Source organism: Mercurialis annua, linkage group LG3, assembly GCF_937616625.2.
Source record: "Mercurialis annua linkage group LG3, ddMerAnnu1.2, whole genome shotgun sequence".
Classification (NCBI taxonomy): domain Eukaryota; kingdom Viridiplantae; phylum Streptophyta; class Magnoliopsida; order Malpighiales; family Euphorbiaceae; genus Mercurialis; species Mercurialis annua.
The window spans coordinates 14,656,370-14,671,939 of NC_065572.1; the positions used below are offsets into that span (position 1 = coordinate 14,656,370).

The 15,570-nt window shown below is 37.4% G+C and overlaps 3 protein-coding genes across 3 annotated transcripts; all 3 read right to left on the reverse strand.

Annotated features, from left to right (window-relative positions):
• Positions 1 to 1,362: 1,362 nt before the first annotated feature.
• LOC126672338 (uncharacterized) lies at positions 1,363 to 2,613 on the reverse strand. The gene is made up of 3 exons (XM_050366285.1): positions 2,396 to 2,613; positions 2,064 to 2,244; positions 1,363 to 1,956 (listed from the first exon to the last, which is right to left on the reverse strand). The coding sequence occupies exons 1-3, from the start codon at positions 2,611 to 2,613 to the stop codon at positions 1,363 to 1,365; spliced, it is 993 nt and encodes a 330-aa protein (XP_050222242.1).
• Positions 2,476 to 3,934, reverse strand: LOC126671322 (uncharacterized). Its single transcript, XM_050365086.2, has 4 exons — positions 3,799 to 3,934; positions 3,277 to 3,723; positions 3,038 to 3,201; positions 2,476 to 2,805 (listed from the first exon to the last, which is right to left on the reverse strand). The coding sequence occupies exons 1-4, from the start codon at positions 3,923 to 3,925 to the stop codon at positions 2,701 to 2,703; spliced, it is 843 nt and encodes a 280-aa protein (XP_050221043.1). The 5' UTR covers positions 3,926 to 3,934; the 3' UTR covers positions 2,476 to 2,700.
• A 6,341-nt stretch (positions 3,935 to 10,275) lies between these two features.
• LOC130015249 (uncharacterized) lies at positions 10,276 to 12,578 on the reverse strand. Its single transcript, XM_056105017.1, has 3 exons — positions 12,152 to 12,578; positions 11,796 to 12,035; positions 10,276 to 11,717 (listed from the first exon to the last, which is right to left on the reverse strand). The coding sequence occupies exons 1-3, from the start codon at positions 12,576 to 12,578 to the stop codon at positions 10,276 to 10,278; spliced, it is 2,109 nt and encodes a 702-aa protein (XP_055960992.1).
• Between the last annotated feature and the right edge of the window lie 2,992 nt (positions 12,579 to 15,570).

A 15,570-nucleotide genomic window follows, 5' to 3' on the forward strand; every position in this document is an offset into this window, starting at 1 on the left:
TCCTCACTATCTTTGAGAATTGATTGCTTGCTTCTAGACTCATTTCATCAGACATGGCTTTTACTTTCTGATCAGCTAATTCGACTGCAGCCCTCTACAGATACATTTACTTTCTTTTGTTTTCTTCTTTGGTATATATGGAAAATAAGAATTGTAGCAATCTTTCGTCAGGAATTAATTACTGAAGTAGATACTAGTACTTTGGCATCTAAAGCTTCTGCTGAATTTTTATTATTACATTCCACAAACACCTCTACTGATACTGATTTGCCTACACGTCCTTCTGCTTCTTATGTTGATTTGTTACCTCCTCTGGACTGTGTCAAGATCAATGTGGATGCAGCTACTAATCAACAATCTCGTTTTGGTGTCATTGCAGATGTTGTTAGAAACAGTTTAGGTTTGGTTGTAGCTCATTTTAATGCTGTCTTTCATTCTATTTGGGACCCTAGTATTTTGGAGTTTTTGGTTGTTCGTGAAGCTTTAAATTGGGCTCGATCAGAAAGATAGTTATCGGTTTTATTAGAGGGAGATGCCCTTCAAGTCGTTCAATCACTTAATTTCCATGAATTACAACTCTCAAGTGCTTGGGCTGTACCTGAATCTGAGACGCAGACAGAGCTTCACCGGACTGCTGCATATTTCGGCCAGAAGAAGAAACAAGATCGGGCTGTGATGGAGGAGCAGTGACCGCTGCATCTGACTGCTGCTGCACACCCATGCCAGTAGCAGTAATAGCCTCCTTGACAACTGAAATTATCTTACAAAAAGAAGGGTTTTTGACGGATCTGTGCTTACGGGCCTTTAAAAATTACATTTTGGTGCCTGTATGAGAATTAATCCCAAATTTGTGCCTGGGCCCACATCATCCGCGATTTAATATTGCGGATGATGTTGCCATCCGCGATATTAAATCGCAGATGATGTTAACAGCACTAATTGGGGTAATTAACCCCAATTAATGCCATCCGCGATTTAATATCGCGGATGGCATCTCTCCCCAATCATTGGGGAGACAGTAATCTGTCTCCCCAATGATTGGGGAGAGACAATAATTGGGTTACTCCATCATTTTGTTTTAATTTTGTTTTATAAAATAAATTCCGTATTTTAATTTATAAAATAAATTCCGTAATTTAATAAAATTCTAATAAAACATAAAAACTGTTTTTTAGTTAGCATTATATATTATTTTGTATATTTTTACTAGTTTATACAAAAATTATAAATTGCACAAATAATATAATTACAAAGTCGATAAAATAAAGTAAAAATTATAAATTGCACAAATAATATAATTACAAAGTCGATAAAATAAAGTAGGATTACAAAGTTGATAGTGTTTTACTAAAAACAACAAAATCATAAATAATCTCGACATCTAGTGTTCTTCTCCAGTTGAGTCCTCATATCGTACCCCATATCTTGTCTGCGGCGCAGACTGCTCTCAGTAAGATCGCGATACTGTCTATCACCCGGTCTGTCACCTGGCGCGCCCTCGCTCTCGTGATCATCGTCTAAGGATACCTCCTGATCATCTGCAGCCGGTGCAGTAGTCGGTGCCTCCTGTGACTGCGGAAGGAGGCTGAAGGACGGACCCGAAAACTGAATACTACCGGACTGTAACGCCTCGAAAGAGCCCCCCTCCCCGAGACCTGGACTGTTCAACCAAGCCTCTGATATCGAAAAAAACATCTGCGACGGATCCGCGACCGGGGTGGAAGGGGAGGGACGCGAATGTGACGCTGACGGTTGATCGAGCCAAGAAAACACGGGCCGGTAACCCTGATCAGAGGGGGTAGAAGGTTGACCATGCTGAGGTGCCTGAAATGGGGGTGGTGTAGCCTGTCGATACTGAGCCGGCTCTGTAAGAGGAGTGGTATACGGCGTCTGTTCAGAGGAGTAAAAGAACGGCCCGGATGACGGTGGTACCGGAAACGATGAGGTCGGAGGGACCTGAAATAAAGAATAAAATTAAAAATATAAGAATCAACATTTGTTAACCTGTATTTTAAAATAAAGTGAAACTATTATGCAAAAAAACATAATAAAGTACGCAATACCTGCGAGTGCTGCTGAAACTGTGAACCGTCACCCTGAAACTGAGTAGGCCCGCAATAGTTCTGTCGCGTCTGCGAGCTCTCTCTTGCATCGTAATGATAGTACACAGGGGGCGGTATAGGCTGATCTGGCCGCTGGCGAGGCTGGCGTGGTGTAGGACGCTGTCTACGACGACATTCCAAACTAAACAAAATAAACACATTTCATAGAAGATAACCATTCATTCAAGTTAAATAGTACACAAATTACATAAATTACAACCAACATGAAATTGAAAAGTTAAACATTACAACTAACTCTAATTTCCTGGGTTCCTAGCAGCATTAATACAAACTTGTGCCTGGTGGCCGAAACTAGAACATCTACTACACTAAAGAGAACTTGGATCTTCTCTATACTCCTGATCCATCTCGTTCCTGAAGCGACGATTAACCGATCGCCCCCTCTGTCTTTCCCATTGAAGATTTGGAACGAAAGAAGGCATGTTAGGAATCCTCCAGCGCTCGCGGTCACGTAATGGAATGAAAGGGGTGTCCCAACATTGGATTGCATTCTTCGTTTCATAGTGCCAGCTGACGTAGTCGTGAGGGTTTAATTTCTCCTTTGCACACAGGGCAATCGCATGAGAGCAAGGCAACTTCAGCTGCTGGAACTTACCGCACGTGCATTTTTTTTGACTAAGGTTGACAGTATGTGTGTTTCCTCATCTTCCGGTCCTGTGGTTCGTCCCAGTGACCACTTGGGCTGTCATGGTGGTACGGTCATATGTCTGACTGGTATGATGACGGGCCTTCGCAACCCGTTTCTTCAATATGTGGTCCAGGATTGGAGTGTATTGAACCCCCTTAGCAATCAACTGTGAATAGGTCGTCCTACGCCTTACGAACATGTCGACAAGCTTTTTAATTAAAGTCTCAAGCATTGATGAAATTGGAAGCCCCCTAACGTTCCTTAGGGTCGCATTGACCGACTCGACATAATTTGTTGTCATCACGTTGTGGCGCTGTCCTCGATGGTCGTGGGCCCTTGACCATTTTTCTTTCGGTCGATGCTCGTCGGTTAACCATGCATAACCTTCTGGGCTTTTTATCCTCATGACTTCCATATATCTTTTGTATTTTTTCTTCTGATATGCCCGACCTACACATTATTTGACATCAATGTAAATGCACATTAAAATATTATCAAACTACAATCTTATGTTCGAAAAAATACCTGCTTTCTCCATCAATTTTTTCAACGACTTGTCCCTAAAGTGAGTATTGAAATTACTGGCCAAGTGCCTTATGCAGAATTTGTGCGGAACATCAGCCCATTCAGGACGCCTCAGAACTGCTAAAATGCCAGCATGGCGATCAGAAATAATGGAAACCTTCCGTCCAAGAATGACCTGTTCCCGTAAATGCCCGAGAAAATATTCGTAACTTTCAGTACTTTCTGATTCCACAATTGCAAACGCTACTGGCATTATATGGCTGTTTCCATCTATCGCTGACGGTATCAACATCGTCATCTTGTATCTCCCATACAAATGGGTCCCATCGACAAACAGAACAGGTTTGCAGAATCGAAATCCAGCAACCATCGGAAAAAAAGTCCAAAACATTCTAACGAACGTTCTAATATTCGGCTGAAGCATCCCGTTAATGTAAACATCATCGCCTACGCCAAATAATATAGAAAGTTTTAGAGTTAGAATATAAAATGTTTAATTCACCGTTAAACATGATTACATACCTTCCGCATGCCAGAATGAGCCCGGATTTACGTGAACCATATTATGCATTATGTCATTGATACATCCGAAGGATTCATGCCAGTCCCCGTAAACAGAAGCAATTGCCTTCTCCTTTGCATACCACATTCTTTTATATGGAGGTCCCACTCTATGTTCATCCCAAATGCCAGCAATAAGGGTATTAACGCGTATGTCACGCTGCTCCATCACTTCCCTCCGCACGTATTTCGCAATTTCTCGTGCCCCAAAATTTCTATGATTAGCATTTGGCACCAGCTCATTGCACGTATGCGGCCCGATATATTTTGTGCATGTCCACGTATGAGTTGCTTGAAGCAGAGTTGCACGCAGCCACCATTTGCAAATAGGATTATACCTACATGCAAACACAACAGTATAGTTGGTTGTCCGGCGACTTTTGTGCTCCCTCCCATTCTCAACAGAATAAGCAGTAGCGCATGCCTGAACAGAAGCACGATTTGGGAAGATCATCCCAACTTGGAACTCCATCCCAGGATTCCACATAAGGTTCTCATCAGATTCTGGTGCCACATCAAAATCATCCAAATTGACATGGTTAGAACCTTCTGGGAGTTGCGATTGGTACACTGTGTCTTCTCCAGAATCATGATCATTGCAATCCTCTTGCTCTTCTGCCTCTTCCTCGCAACCAAAAAAATCCTCTTCATCATCTCCATCTCCATCACTCCCTATCTCCGACCCACTTGATTCACTCAGAACCAACTGATCCACAGAGACAGCGTTACAAACGACAGTACGATACTCGACGTAAAATTCTAAAGTATCAAGCCCTCGGTACCGCATCGTCTCTCTCAAAATTCCAAAAATATGCTCGTTGTTTTCCACTGAGTACAACGAGTAGGAGACAATACGACCACTTTCAATTTTTGGAAGCCGAAAGTAGATTTTTGTAATCTCCACTTCCGAGTCCGTAGCGACTGCCCTTATACAAATATTTCTCAATTCTTCAAAATTCATCCTATCAACAATTGGCATATCCACCCGACGGCCGCCCTGGTGTTTTACTCCAGCCGGAGAGCTTACCATACGACCATCGCATCATATCACAAACGATAGGTTTATAGTCGCCATTGCTACAAATTTTATCAAAATAAATATACATACAACTTATTTTAGCATTTTTTCAAATTCATTAAATAAAGTTTAATTTTTTCAGCAATATTTTTTTTGTCATTTTTTCACGATTTATACTATTTTTTTTAAAAACTTAATATTTAACTAAATTACAATTTCTCAATAAACTAGAATAACACCTACATTTTTGCTAACAATGACTAATTGAAAAATATAACATATTAATAATTTATACTAACACCTCGTATTTTTAACAGGTACATATACTTAATAAATAGTTAAAAACCTAACATTTAAGTTATATTAATCTATTTTTTTCTAATTTAATATAAAAATAAAAAATGAAAAGTAAATTTACCTCTTGTAGTCCTCCTTCAATAGTGCTAAAATAATAAAATTCTTCAAAAATAAAAATAAAATCCGCTCCAAAACCGCTCCAAATCCGCTCTAAAACCGCTTGAGAGATAATAATTGAGAGAGTTTCTTAAAGTGTGAGGAAAATGAGGGCGCTGAGCCCCCATTTTATAGAATGCAATCCGCGATTTAATATCGCGGATTGCATTCAATTTTTGACCGTTGGAAGCTGTGCTTCCAACGGTCAACAGATTCCCTGCCAATGGCAGGGAATCTGTAAATGCCATCCGCGATTCAATATCGCGGATGGCATTTAAGTAAGGTTAATCGAGAGATTAACCTTACTTACTATCATCCGCGATTTAATATCGCGGATGGCAACATCATCCGCAATATTAAATCGCGGATGACGTGGACCCAGGCACAAATCTGGGATTAATTCCCATACAGGCACGAAATTGTAATTTTCAAAAACCCGTAGGCACATATCCGTCAAAAACCCCAAAAAGAAGCTGCCGTGTATATTTTGGTGACCGAATTCCACAATAACCCATCCTTATTTCCTCCCACAAAATTCAGCTCATTAAATTTTGCTAGTAAATCATTGAAAATCAACCGCTCCGCATTACGTAATCTACGTCTCCAACGCCAACCATCAATCTCAATTTGTTTAAGAACAATATGCTTTTGATTTGAAAGATTATAAAGAGACGAAAAAAGATTAAAAGCGGTTCCACAACCCATCCTATTATCATTCCATAAGTCAATTAAAGATCCATCACCCACCTTATAACTAACATTTGAGATAAACACATTCCACACAAAAGTATCTCTATAACACGATTTCCTTATGCCTTTCCAAATGAATGAGAGATGATTTCCATTCTCCAAAGAAAAACCATTCCAATTCAAGACGGAGGAACACCTCGAGATAACTCTAAACCATAAAGAGTTTGAGTTTGAAAATCTCAACTTCCAAATCCACTTGAACAACAAACTTTGATTTCGAGTTTGTAAATTAACAACATTCAAACCTGTCACGACCCGAATTCCACCCTAATCCAAGTCACGACCGGCGCTAGGGAATGGGAATGGTTGTTCCGAAACCCGTAGCAAGCCTAGAATCTCTAGAAATTTTTCGCAAATATTATCAGAAGATCGTAACTCGCGTACAATCCGTTTTCAGAAAATACTGTTAAAACTTATCTCTTTTAACGTAACACGATTTCTGAAAATATACATATAAGCGAAATCTGGTTTTCAGAAGTACTGGTTGGATAACCTCGTTATCTCAACCCTCGCTTCCTTCTGAAAACCTGGCGTATAGGCATTGGAAAGCCAGGGACTTATCTTTTGCTTGCCTCAACACATAGGCATCCATGTTCCAACCATACGCCACTGTTAATATGTTTAATAAAATAAAGCGGACACCTCTGCGTCTCGCAACGGTGGTATTAAACATATTAAAATACACAGCGGACCGGTTACACATAGCCGGCGTATATAAAACATACTGTTTTTGACCCTCATAAAAACACATGAGGCCGACTCGATAACTAGATAAAATATGCCACTAAGCAACCACCCAAAAAAATATACACATGCACTAGATCCTATCAGAGTATCTAAACAGAGGACTAGTGGCACGGCTGCTAGCATATCACACTTATACTATTGCAGCATACTAAGAGTACAAAATCCTATGTACATTACCCAAGAAGAGCTTTCCTGAAGAAAGGATGTGGAAGCTCGACTGACCTCAAAGCTCATTTCCTGAAAATGGGATAACAACAACGGAGTCAGAAATATAAATATTTCTGAGTGAGTAAACAGTTTACAGGTAAATACCAAAATTGCATAATATATATAAAATAGTTATATATATATATATATAAAATATTACCAATACGTTGATCCATATGAAACCCTAGTCCACAATTGTCCTAACAGACACACTCATCTCACGAGCTGATAGACAACAGAATAAAGACCGTGACCCGAGTCACTGCCGTCCACTTCTGTATCTCTGGTACCTGGACCGTAATCATGAAACTGCCATCGCGGTTTTACCCGCGACCGTAACTGTATTACTGTCGTCTCAGGGTTTACCGGTGAAGTCAGGGCATCTACTTTTCCAATGACTTACACGACAGACATACCTCTATACCTCGACAGAAGTATATCTAAAAATCGGTGTTGGTGATCACGCAACCCTATTGCCGCCCAATAGGTAGCTCGTTCCAATGGACCTCTCTTGGCTAGTTTATACTATTGCGATTATGGATTTAAAACAGTTGAATACTGATATTCAAAAGTAAACACGTAAACTCACAGTACTGCTAAGTTACTACTTAGCACCGCCGTATGTGTGACTAACTCCCTGGAGTCCTGGTCTGACTGCTGGACAGCTAGTCGGATCAAACATACAAAACACACAATACAAACATCAATATTTGTTTCTGCTATAAACATCTAGGTTCTGAAACCTAGGTCCAGACAAATCATATAAACATATAACAAATAACACTTATGGTCTTTTATTTCCTAAAAACCATATAAATCGTTTTCACTTCGAGAACACGTTTAGACTTCTCTCTAGAAGTCATTTTAGGTATAGAAATACCTAATTGAAATCATTTAATAGTATAGACTTGATTGTCAAAACAATTAACAGTCGTATACTAATTATTTAGCAAAGCCGATTGCTAAATCTTTTAAACTGGTTAAACGTCGACTTTAACTCTTTTAAAGTTCTTTTTAAACGTTTAACTTTACTTTTAAAATCTCATATTAAAACACCTAACTTTAGATTTAAAAATATTTATTTAAAATATTTTAGATTCGGTCGGAATACACGTCGAGTTACTAAGCGAAAATATCTCGGAATCGCCCCTCGAAAATCCGCCGAAAAGTCCCCACGCACACGTCCCGCTAAGTCACTGTGCGTCCGCACGTGACTGGCTGTGCGTTCGCACAGCTAGTGCTGTGCGGGCGCACAACCACTACTGTGCGTTCGCACAACTTGCTGTGCGGGCGCACAACAGGCCAGCCCCGGGGAAAATCGATCCCCGGGCCATTCCGACGTGCTATTTAATTTCAAAACGCTGCAAAAACACTATTTTAACGTCCTAGTTCACATATACACAATTCAATCACAATTTGAACGTATATTTCAATCGTTCGATACGGTAACTGTTTATAAACGAATATATATTCGAAATATATCAAAATATATTGAAATAAACGTTTAATACAGGATTAATACCTCGATTACTCGAGTAATCGTCGAAAAAACGGAGTTAAAATCGAGAAACGGACGAACGGGTCGAAACCCTAGCCTTCGCATCGTCTCTGAGAGCAAGCTGCTCTCTTTTGCTTCTGAATTGAAGCAAATGAGGTTTCTGTACCTCTAATTACAATTGAATAGGTTTATATATAGATTTGGTTAATCTATCACTTTAACTCAAATTCTTAAATAGTCGTCCGTAGTTTAAACGGAGACGACTTTCGAATTTCGTAAAATTTTACCCAAAAATCTAATAAAATATAATAAAAATAAAAATATAATTTTTATTCTTATCCGACTTATATTTTATTCTTAATAAATCTCTGAAGATTTATTAGGTCGAAATCAGTCCCACTTGATTAAACTTTCTACGTCCAAATTTCATGAAACTTTGACGATAGCTTCGTCAAATTATTTCGTGAATAATGACACCAAAATTATTCGCTCGGGGCTTATAAATTATTTTATTTTAATTTGGACTAACAAATTATACTTAATTAGTTAATAATTGAAAACTAACTGAACTAAAAGTTTAGGGATTAAAGGAAACATTTTTCCTTACTTTCCCCTCACTCATAACCGGCTCACCTATAATTCATTTTTTTATTATATATATATATATATATCTTTAACTTATATTCGTTAATTACACGTCGAGACTTCCGAGTTTCGACATTTTAATTTCGGGATTTTGTCCGAAATATTAAACTCTCCAATTAGAGTGGTATATTGATATATTAATTATCAATATATTTTTATCTTACGACTCCAGTCGTATTTTCTGTTCTATTACTCCCGTTCATATCCCTTTATTAAAATTTAAATCCTCGATTTAAATTTTAAACTCTTATTATTACGATATACTTTCAGGGATACTTATAAATTAAATTTACGCTTAAATTTAATTTACGTATTCCCGGCTAATAAAAGCTTTACACGTGGCTTATAAAATACGGGGTATTACAAAACCACCCAACTCAAAACTCTTACAGATAACTTTCCAAGAGATTTTACATAGTGCCCTAGAAGACACATCTCCTTTTCAAAGAAAACGTTTCATATAGCTTTCCAAGTTTTTTTGGACTGAGATAGGCATACTGAAAACTGACATATAATAAACCGGAACACTAAAAAGCACAGATTTCAAAAGGACTAACCTGCGTGCCGGCGATAAAAGAGAACCCTTCCATAAAGCCAGTTTTGATTTAAATCTTTCCACGACATGAATCCAACTACCCTGGGACAGACTTCTTCTTGCTAAGGGGAGTCCTAGGTATGTAATTGGAAAATAACCAATTTTGCACCCAACCAACTGCGCAGCCAACTCCAAATCCGTTCCATTCACATTAATTCCCAAAATTGAACTTTTGTGAAAATTAATTTGCAGTCATGAAATAAGCTCAAAACATCGAAGAATTCTTGTCAAGTTTTGAAGATACCCCATATCAAAAGGTAAATAAATAAGCGTGTCATCCGCAAACTGCAGCAGAGAAAGAGGATCGCAGCTTTCATCAAAACAATAGCCCGAAAATATACCCAAGCCAGTCGCCTTATCTAAAATATACTTCAGTCCTTCCACCGCAATCACAAACAAATAAGGAAAAATTGGGTCACCCTAACGAACACCTCTCTGCAACTTGATTGGATCTACCGGACTGCCATTCACCAAAACCGACGTGCTAGCCGAAGATAGACAATAAGACATCCAGTCAATCCATTTTTATGGAAAACCCATACAATTCTTAACGGACAAAAGATAACCCCAATCAATACTGTCAAATGCCTTTTGAAAGTCAAGTTTTAGGACAAGAACCTTATCTTTTCTTCTGACAGCATTATGAACCAGCTCATTAGAAATCATAGAACACTCCAAAATGCTCCTACCTTTTAAAAAGGCATGCTGATTCTCAGAGATAATATTGGACAGTTGAGGTGCCAATCTTAAAGAAAGCACTTTAGAAAGCAGTTTGTAGAGGCCATTGACCAAACTGATAGGTCGATAATCCTTGATGTTTGATGATCCTGGGACTTTAGGAATCAAAACCATAAAAGAAGAATTAATTCCTTGAGGCAAAGTAACATCATTAAAGAAGGAAGTAAAGAGACCTAGAATTGCCGGTTTCAAAAAAGGCCAAGCTCTCCTATAAAAGTAGAAATTAAACCCATCTGGTCCCGATGCTTTCTTCTCATTACAAGAGCAAAGAGCTCGAACAATTTCTTCTTCCTTAAAAGGCCGAGTGAGAAGCACCCCCTGAGCTGTCGACAATCGCATAGAACCAAGACCTGCGAGAGTAAAGGTAATCGACGACAACTTGCAATAAAGAGAATTATAAAAAGAACAAATATGGAAGCGAATGTCTTTAGGCTCTGAATATACAACCTCACCCACCTGAACTGAAGAAATTGTATTGTTTTTATAATGCATAAAAGCAATACTATGGAAAAATTTAGTATTTCTGTCACCTACTAAATTCCATTTCAGCCTTGACTTTTGCCTCCACAGAGATTCAATTCTCTTTTCTGCTTTCCACAGTTCAGACTTGAGGTTAGCAAGATCATCAACTTTTGCCGCCGATAATAACCCAGCATCGGCAGACATTTTTTTCTCGTGTATGTCTGCACTAATCTCACTAATTCGCTTGTTCTGATCCCCAAAAACATCCCGATTCCAATTCTTTAATTGTCTGCGCAAGTCTTTCAAATTATGAACAACATTCAAAGAAGAACAGTTACTCCAAGCTGCTAAAATAAAATTCTCGAAATCATCATGGTCCCACCATGCATCAACAGACCTAAACGGTTTAGGACCCCAATCAAATATTTTTGCAGACTTAAAACAGATAGGAACATGGTCAGACAGACCCCTAGGCAAAGCAGTAAGCGTCATGTCAGGCCAACTCATACCCATATCCGCAGAAATCATACATCTATCAATACGCGATTTTGAAATTGAATTTTGCCAGGTAAAGTATCTACCTTGTAAATGCAAATCCAACAACTCCAAATTGTTCACAAAATCCGCTAACTCCAGCATTGAAGGAGAGAAATCCACACAATTAACACGCTCCTCCGGCTTTAAAATTTCATTAAAATCACCACTAACAATAATAGTTCCTCCAAAAGACAACAACGTGCCCAATTCCCTCCAAAAAATCGAACGCTCTGCAGGCACATTACTTGCATAGATAAGAATGTGCCTAATAAAAAATTATTGATAGTGAAAATCTATTGAAATCCAACGATTTCCTTTGCCGACCACAACATTCTTCATCAAAGCAGTATTCCATATGAGTAAAAGACCCCCAGAGGCACCACAAGAAGGGACAAAAGCAAAATCAAAATCTAAATTCGGCCATAATTTTCTAAGAAGGAAATCATCAACTAATTCCTTCTTAGACTCTACTAACCCCATGAAAGCCAACTTATTAGCAGAAACCATGTCCCGAATAAATTTCTGTTTCCTAGAATTCAACAAACCACCTCGACAATTCCAGGAGATAAAGTTAAGCGACATAGACATTAAAAGAAATAAAAACCTTGCAAGAGAACCAAATCAAATCACCTGCTCTCTATCCTTAGTAATATTAGTTACTAACCAGTTAGATCCTTATCTTTTGTCGGTAGAATTCCAATCGCATTCCCAATATCCCATGTTTTAGTTGCCTCATCCTGCGCATTCAAAACAGAAAATCTGTTTTCTTTATTGTAAATTCGGTTCATTTTCTGAAAGTCCCCATCCGACATCTCATTTTCAGTTTCAAATTGAGTACCTGAAGCAGTTTGCAAACTGTCTTTGTAATCAATTTTCTTAACCGGCCTTCGTAAATTTCTCATAGTCAGCTGAGCTAAGTCAACTGTAGTAGCCTGCTCTTCTGAGTTCCGTTCAAGCTGCCGATCCTCGTCATTAACAGTTCCTCTACGTTTAAAATATGGCAGCTGAGAATTCCCACCCGTCGGACCAGAAACTGCTGAAACCTGTTCAGTTAACAAAGGCAACGATACATATGTTGTCTCCTGCTGCATAACCGGACCTGTTAGCTTTGCTGGCAGCGAAGAAGATTTCCCTTTTTTTTGTTAAAATAGTGTTATTGTGCCTCGCTGTTTGCTGCAAATTCACAACTGAATTTGCAACTTGATAACTAGCTCCCGATGATGAATGAAAATCTGAGAGCCCTCTCCCATACTCCTCAACCGAATCCTTTTCTAAGTCAGAAAAAATAGTCCTCATGTTCATTAAAATAAACAGGTTGATCAATTTCAAAAACATGGACAGAAAACCTAAACTCCCCAAACACCAAGTTAACTGTCTCATTGATCCATCCATCCGATGTCGTAATAAGCACCGAACCCGTATCTAAACGATCCTTCACATACACCAAAGGATGAACTTTATTTGTTTCTCCAAAGAGATTACCAATTTCCACAAAAGTGTCCGGACTCCAAAAAGAAAGCGGGATCCCCGAAGCCGAAATCCAAGTCATCCGAAGTGTAGGAGTATGAAAATCCACCGCCTTATAGAATCCCTGAAAGTAATCTTCCAACGACTTTGATTTGCAGTCAAGGAATTCCAAGGCCTCCAAATTTGAATCAAAAGAGATAAGAATCAAATTACTCCCCATTATCGAAACATGATCAAAATCAATTTCTTTAGATGCTAGATATTTCTTAGCTTCCAGAATTGATTGAACAGAGTTTGCCCTTGCCACCACCGACCTTTCTAACCAGTCACTATTATTGTTCAAGATCCTAGCATGATTCAGAGACAATTTCACCTCCTTCACCTCCTTCACCAACATCTGATGAGTGTCCACAGCCACTGAATCTCCCGACGTAACCGCTGCATATGATCTCTTATCTCTCAACGCAGGATTAGTAATAACCTTTGGTAGGTTTTTCTGAGTAACAGTTCTAATAGCATCCTGTTTCTCCTTCTGAGTCATAGTGGGGAAGCGAGATCGAAAGACACGTAAACGAAACCGCCCAATAATTATCATATTCAATTGTGACAACACCCAATCAATATTCAAACCATTATTCGGATGAAGAAACCCGAAGCTGCAATTCCTCTTCGTAAGCTTTTTCGCCAAGGTAACCCTACCAAATACATGGTATTTGGCAAAGGCTTTCTCCAAGTCTGAAAATCTCCATAAATAGTACATGAATTCTCCACAAAGTCTCCTTTCAAGCTATAGTCTGCCTGTCCTTGTCGAAAATCCTTTTCAAACTGATCCTTTCCATGGAATTTGGACAGAAAATCAGTGTCGTTGGTCGGTCGCACTTCCCTAGGGTTAGGGTTCACCATCGCAGAGCTTTTTTCTGTTTTTAGTAGTTTTAATTTAAGAATAATTCTATTTGTATTTTTAACTACAGTTACACCTCAACGTAATTAATTTCAACTCTTAGAAGATGAATAAAGGGAGAATGATTCGCTTCTATTTTCTTCCCCGTCTAAGAAATTAGTTTATCCAAATAAAAGAAAAATCAATTTCCTACCCGGTGCCAAATGAGTGGCTGTTAGGTTAAGGTATTTTAGATTTAAATTAAAAATGAATTATAAATCTATTTAAATTAATAAATTATAGTTAATTATTAATTTAGTTGTATATATTGTTAATTAGACTTTATCAGCTAAATTTAATTAATACATTAACAAAATTATTTTACATTAGTAATTATTTAAACACTAATTCATATGGACGACAAGTTGTAAAAATGCGAAACGTTGGTATTTTATGTGTACTAATTATTACAGAATAATCGTGCGTCTTCTCGCCTGCTCCATCGACTCCGGCTTTTTCGTCTGGTCCAGCGATCCCCGGATAGCTTCTCGGAGATACCTCAACACCCAAGACATCAACGTCGCTCCGCTCAGCCCGAAAGTACCGGAAGCCAAGAATGCCATCACAGCAAGGCCGAGAACAATGGCAGCAGGAACAATAACAGGGCTAAAGATGATAAAAACCGGGGTCGATGGAGCAGGCGAGAAGACGCACTCGTCTAAATCATTTGTTATATCTTTCCTTTCCTCCTTTTCTGAAACTTTCAAATAATTATCGTTTTTATTATTTAATGGATGGCTTTTGACTTTTTGTTTTATACCTTTATATAAATAACTTATACAATTATAATGAAAATCTATTTATTAAATAATTATTGACTATTTGTAGAGAGTATGAAATGAAAGCTTATATAAGTACCATTGTTATTAAATTATAAGCAAAGGTTAAATCTGGAATTTTATTTTTCTAAAATAAAATCCTAACCCTAACTAAACATAAGGTGTTTGACTCCACTTTTCAGTGTTGTTTTCACTTTTTATTTTTTAAAAAATTTTATTTAAATGTTTGGTGAGAAAAAAAAACTGATAATAGCTTTTTGTGTCTTCAACAATTGTTGTGGAAATAGTTTTAATTTAAATTTTTTGCCAACAGCTGATAGATTTTTAAATATAATTGATTATTCAGACAAAAATATCCATACAAAAATATATTATTCTATAGTATATGAAATTATTTAAATTATTTTTTAAATTATTTAGTTATTTATAAATTATATAAAATTAACTTATTTGTATTATAATAGCTACAATTAAATAAATTTTTAAATTGATTATAATATATTAAATTTTTTATATAACATAATCTTAATTTAAATGTTGTTTTTTTTATAGAAAAATAGTTTTTATTTTTTTATTAAATATAATATAATTTATTTACAATTTTAACATAATGAAAAAAATAACAAAAATAATTTAAACATAAAAGTTATTTTCATCAACTGCTAATTACTATCGTAGCAATATTTGCACTCTACCATCTATTGATTTGACTATAATATCCTCAATTTTTCTTTTACTCTCATCTGTACTATTTTGTAAGAAAAAAATGTCCATTGTGAATAAATAAACATTATCCTCCCTCACTTCTCTTCTACCTCCCTCCCGCTCTCTCTTATAATATTTTTTTTTTCATTGTCAGACTTTTTATTTCAATTATAAAATATTATTTCTTAACCA

What these genes read in the sequence shown, in the direction of transcription:
- LOC126672338 (XM_050366285.1), bottom strand. Translation starts at nt 2,613, where the DNA reads ATGCAATCCAATGTTGGGACACCCCTTTCATTCCATTACGTGACCGCG. An exon ending in GTTTCGGCCACCAGGCACAA is followed by an intron (nt 2,245 to 2,395) that starts GTTTGTATTAAT and finishes TATTTTGTTTAG; the next exon opens with TTTGGAATGTCGTCGTAGAC. An exon ending in AGTTTCAGCAGCACTCGCAG is followed by an intron (nt 1,957 to 2,063) that starts GTATTGCGTACT and finishes TCTTTATTTCAG; the next exon opens with GTCCCTCCGACCTCATCGTT.
- LOC126671322 (XM_050365086.2), bottom strand. Translation starts at nt 3,925, where the DNA reads ATGTGGTATGCAAAGGAGAAGGCAATTGCTTCTGTTTACGGGGACTGG. An exon ending in CTCATTCTGGCATGCGGAAG is followed by an intron (nt 3,724 to 3,798) that starts GTATGTAATCAT and finishes TATTTGGCGTAG; the next exon opens with GCGATGATGTTTACATTAAC. An exon ending in AAAATTGATGGAGAAAGCAG is followed by an intron (nt 3,202 to 3,276) that starts GTATTTTTTCGA and finishes AATAATGTGTAG; the next exon opens with GTCGGGCATATCAGAAGAAA.
- LOC130015249 (XM_056105017.1), bottom strand. Translation starts at nt 12,578, where the DNA reads ATGCAGCAGGAGACAACATATGTATCGTTGCCTTTGTTAACTGAACAG. An exon ending in AAAAGATAAGGATCTAACTG is followed by an intron (nt 12,036 to 12,151) that starts GTTAGTAACTAA and finishes GGAATTGTCGAG; the next exon opens with GTGGTTTGTTGAATTCTAGG. An exon ending in TGTGGTCGGCAAAGGAAATC is followed by an intron (nt 11,718 to 11,795) that starts GTTGGATTTCAA and finishes ATGTGCCTGCAG; the next exon opens with AGCGTTCGATTTTTTGGAGG.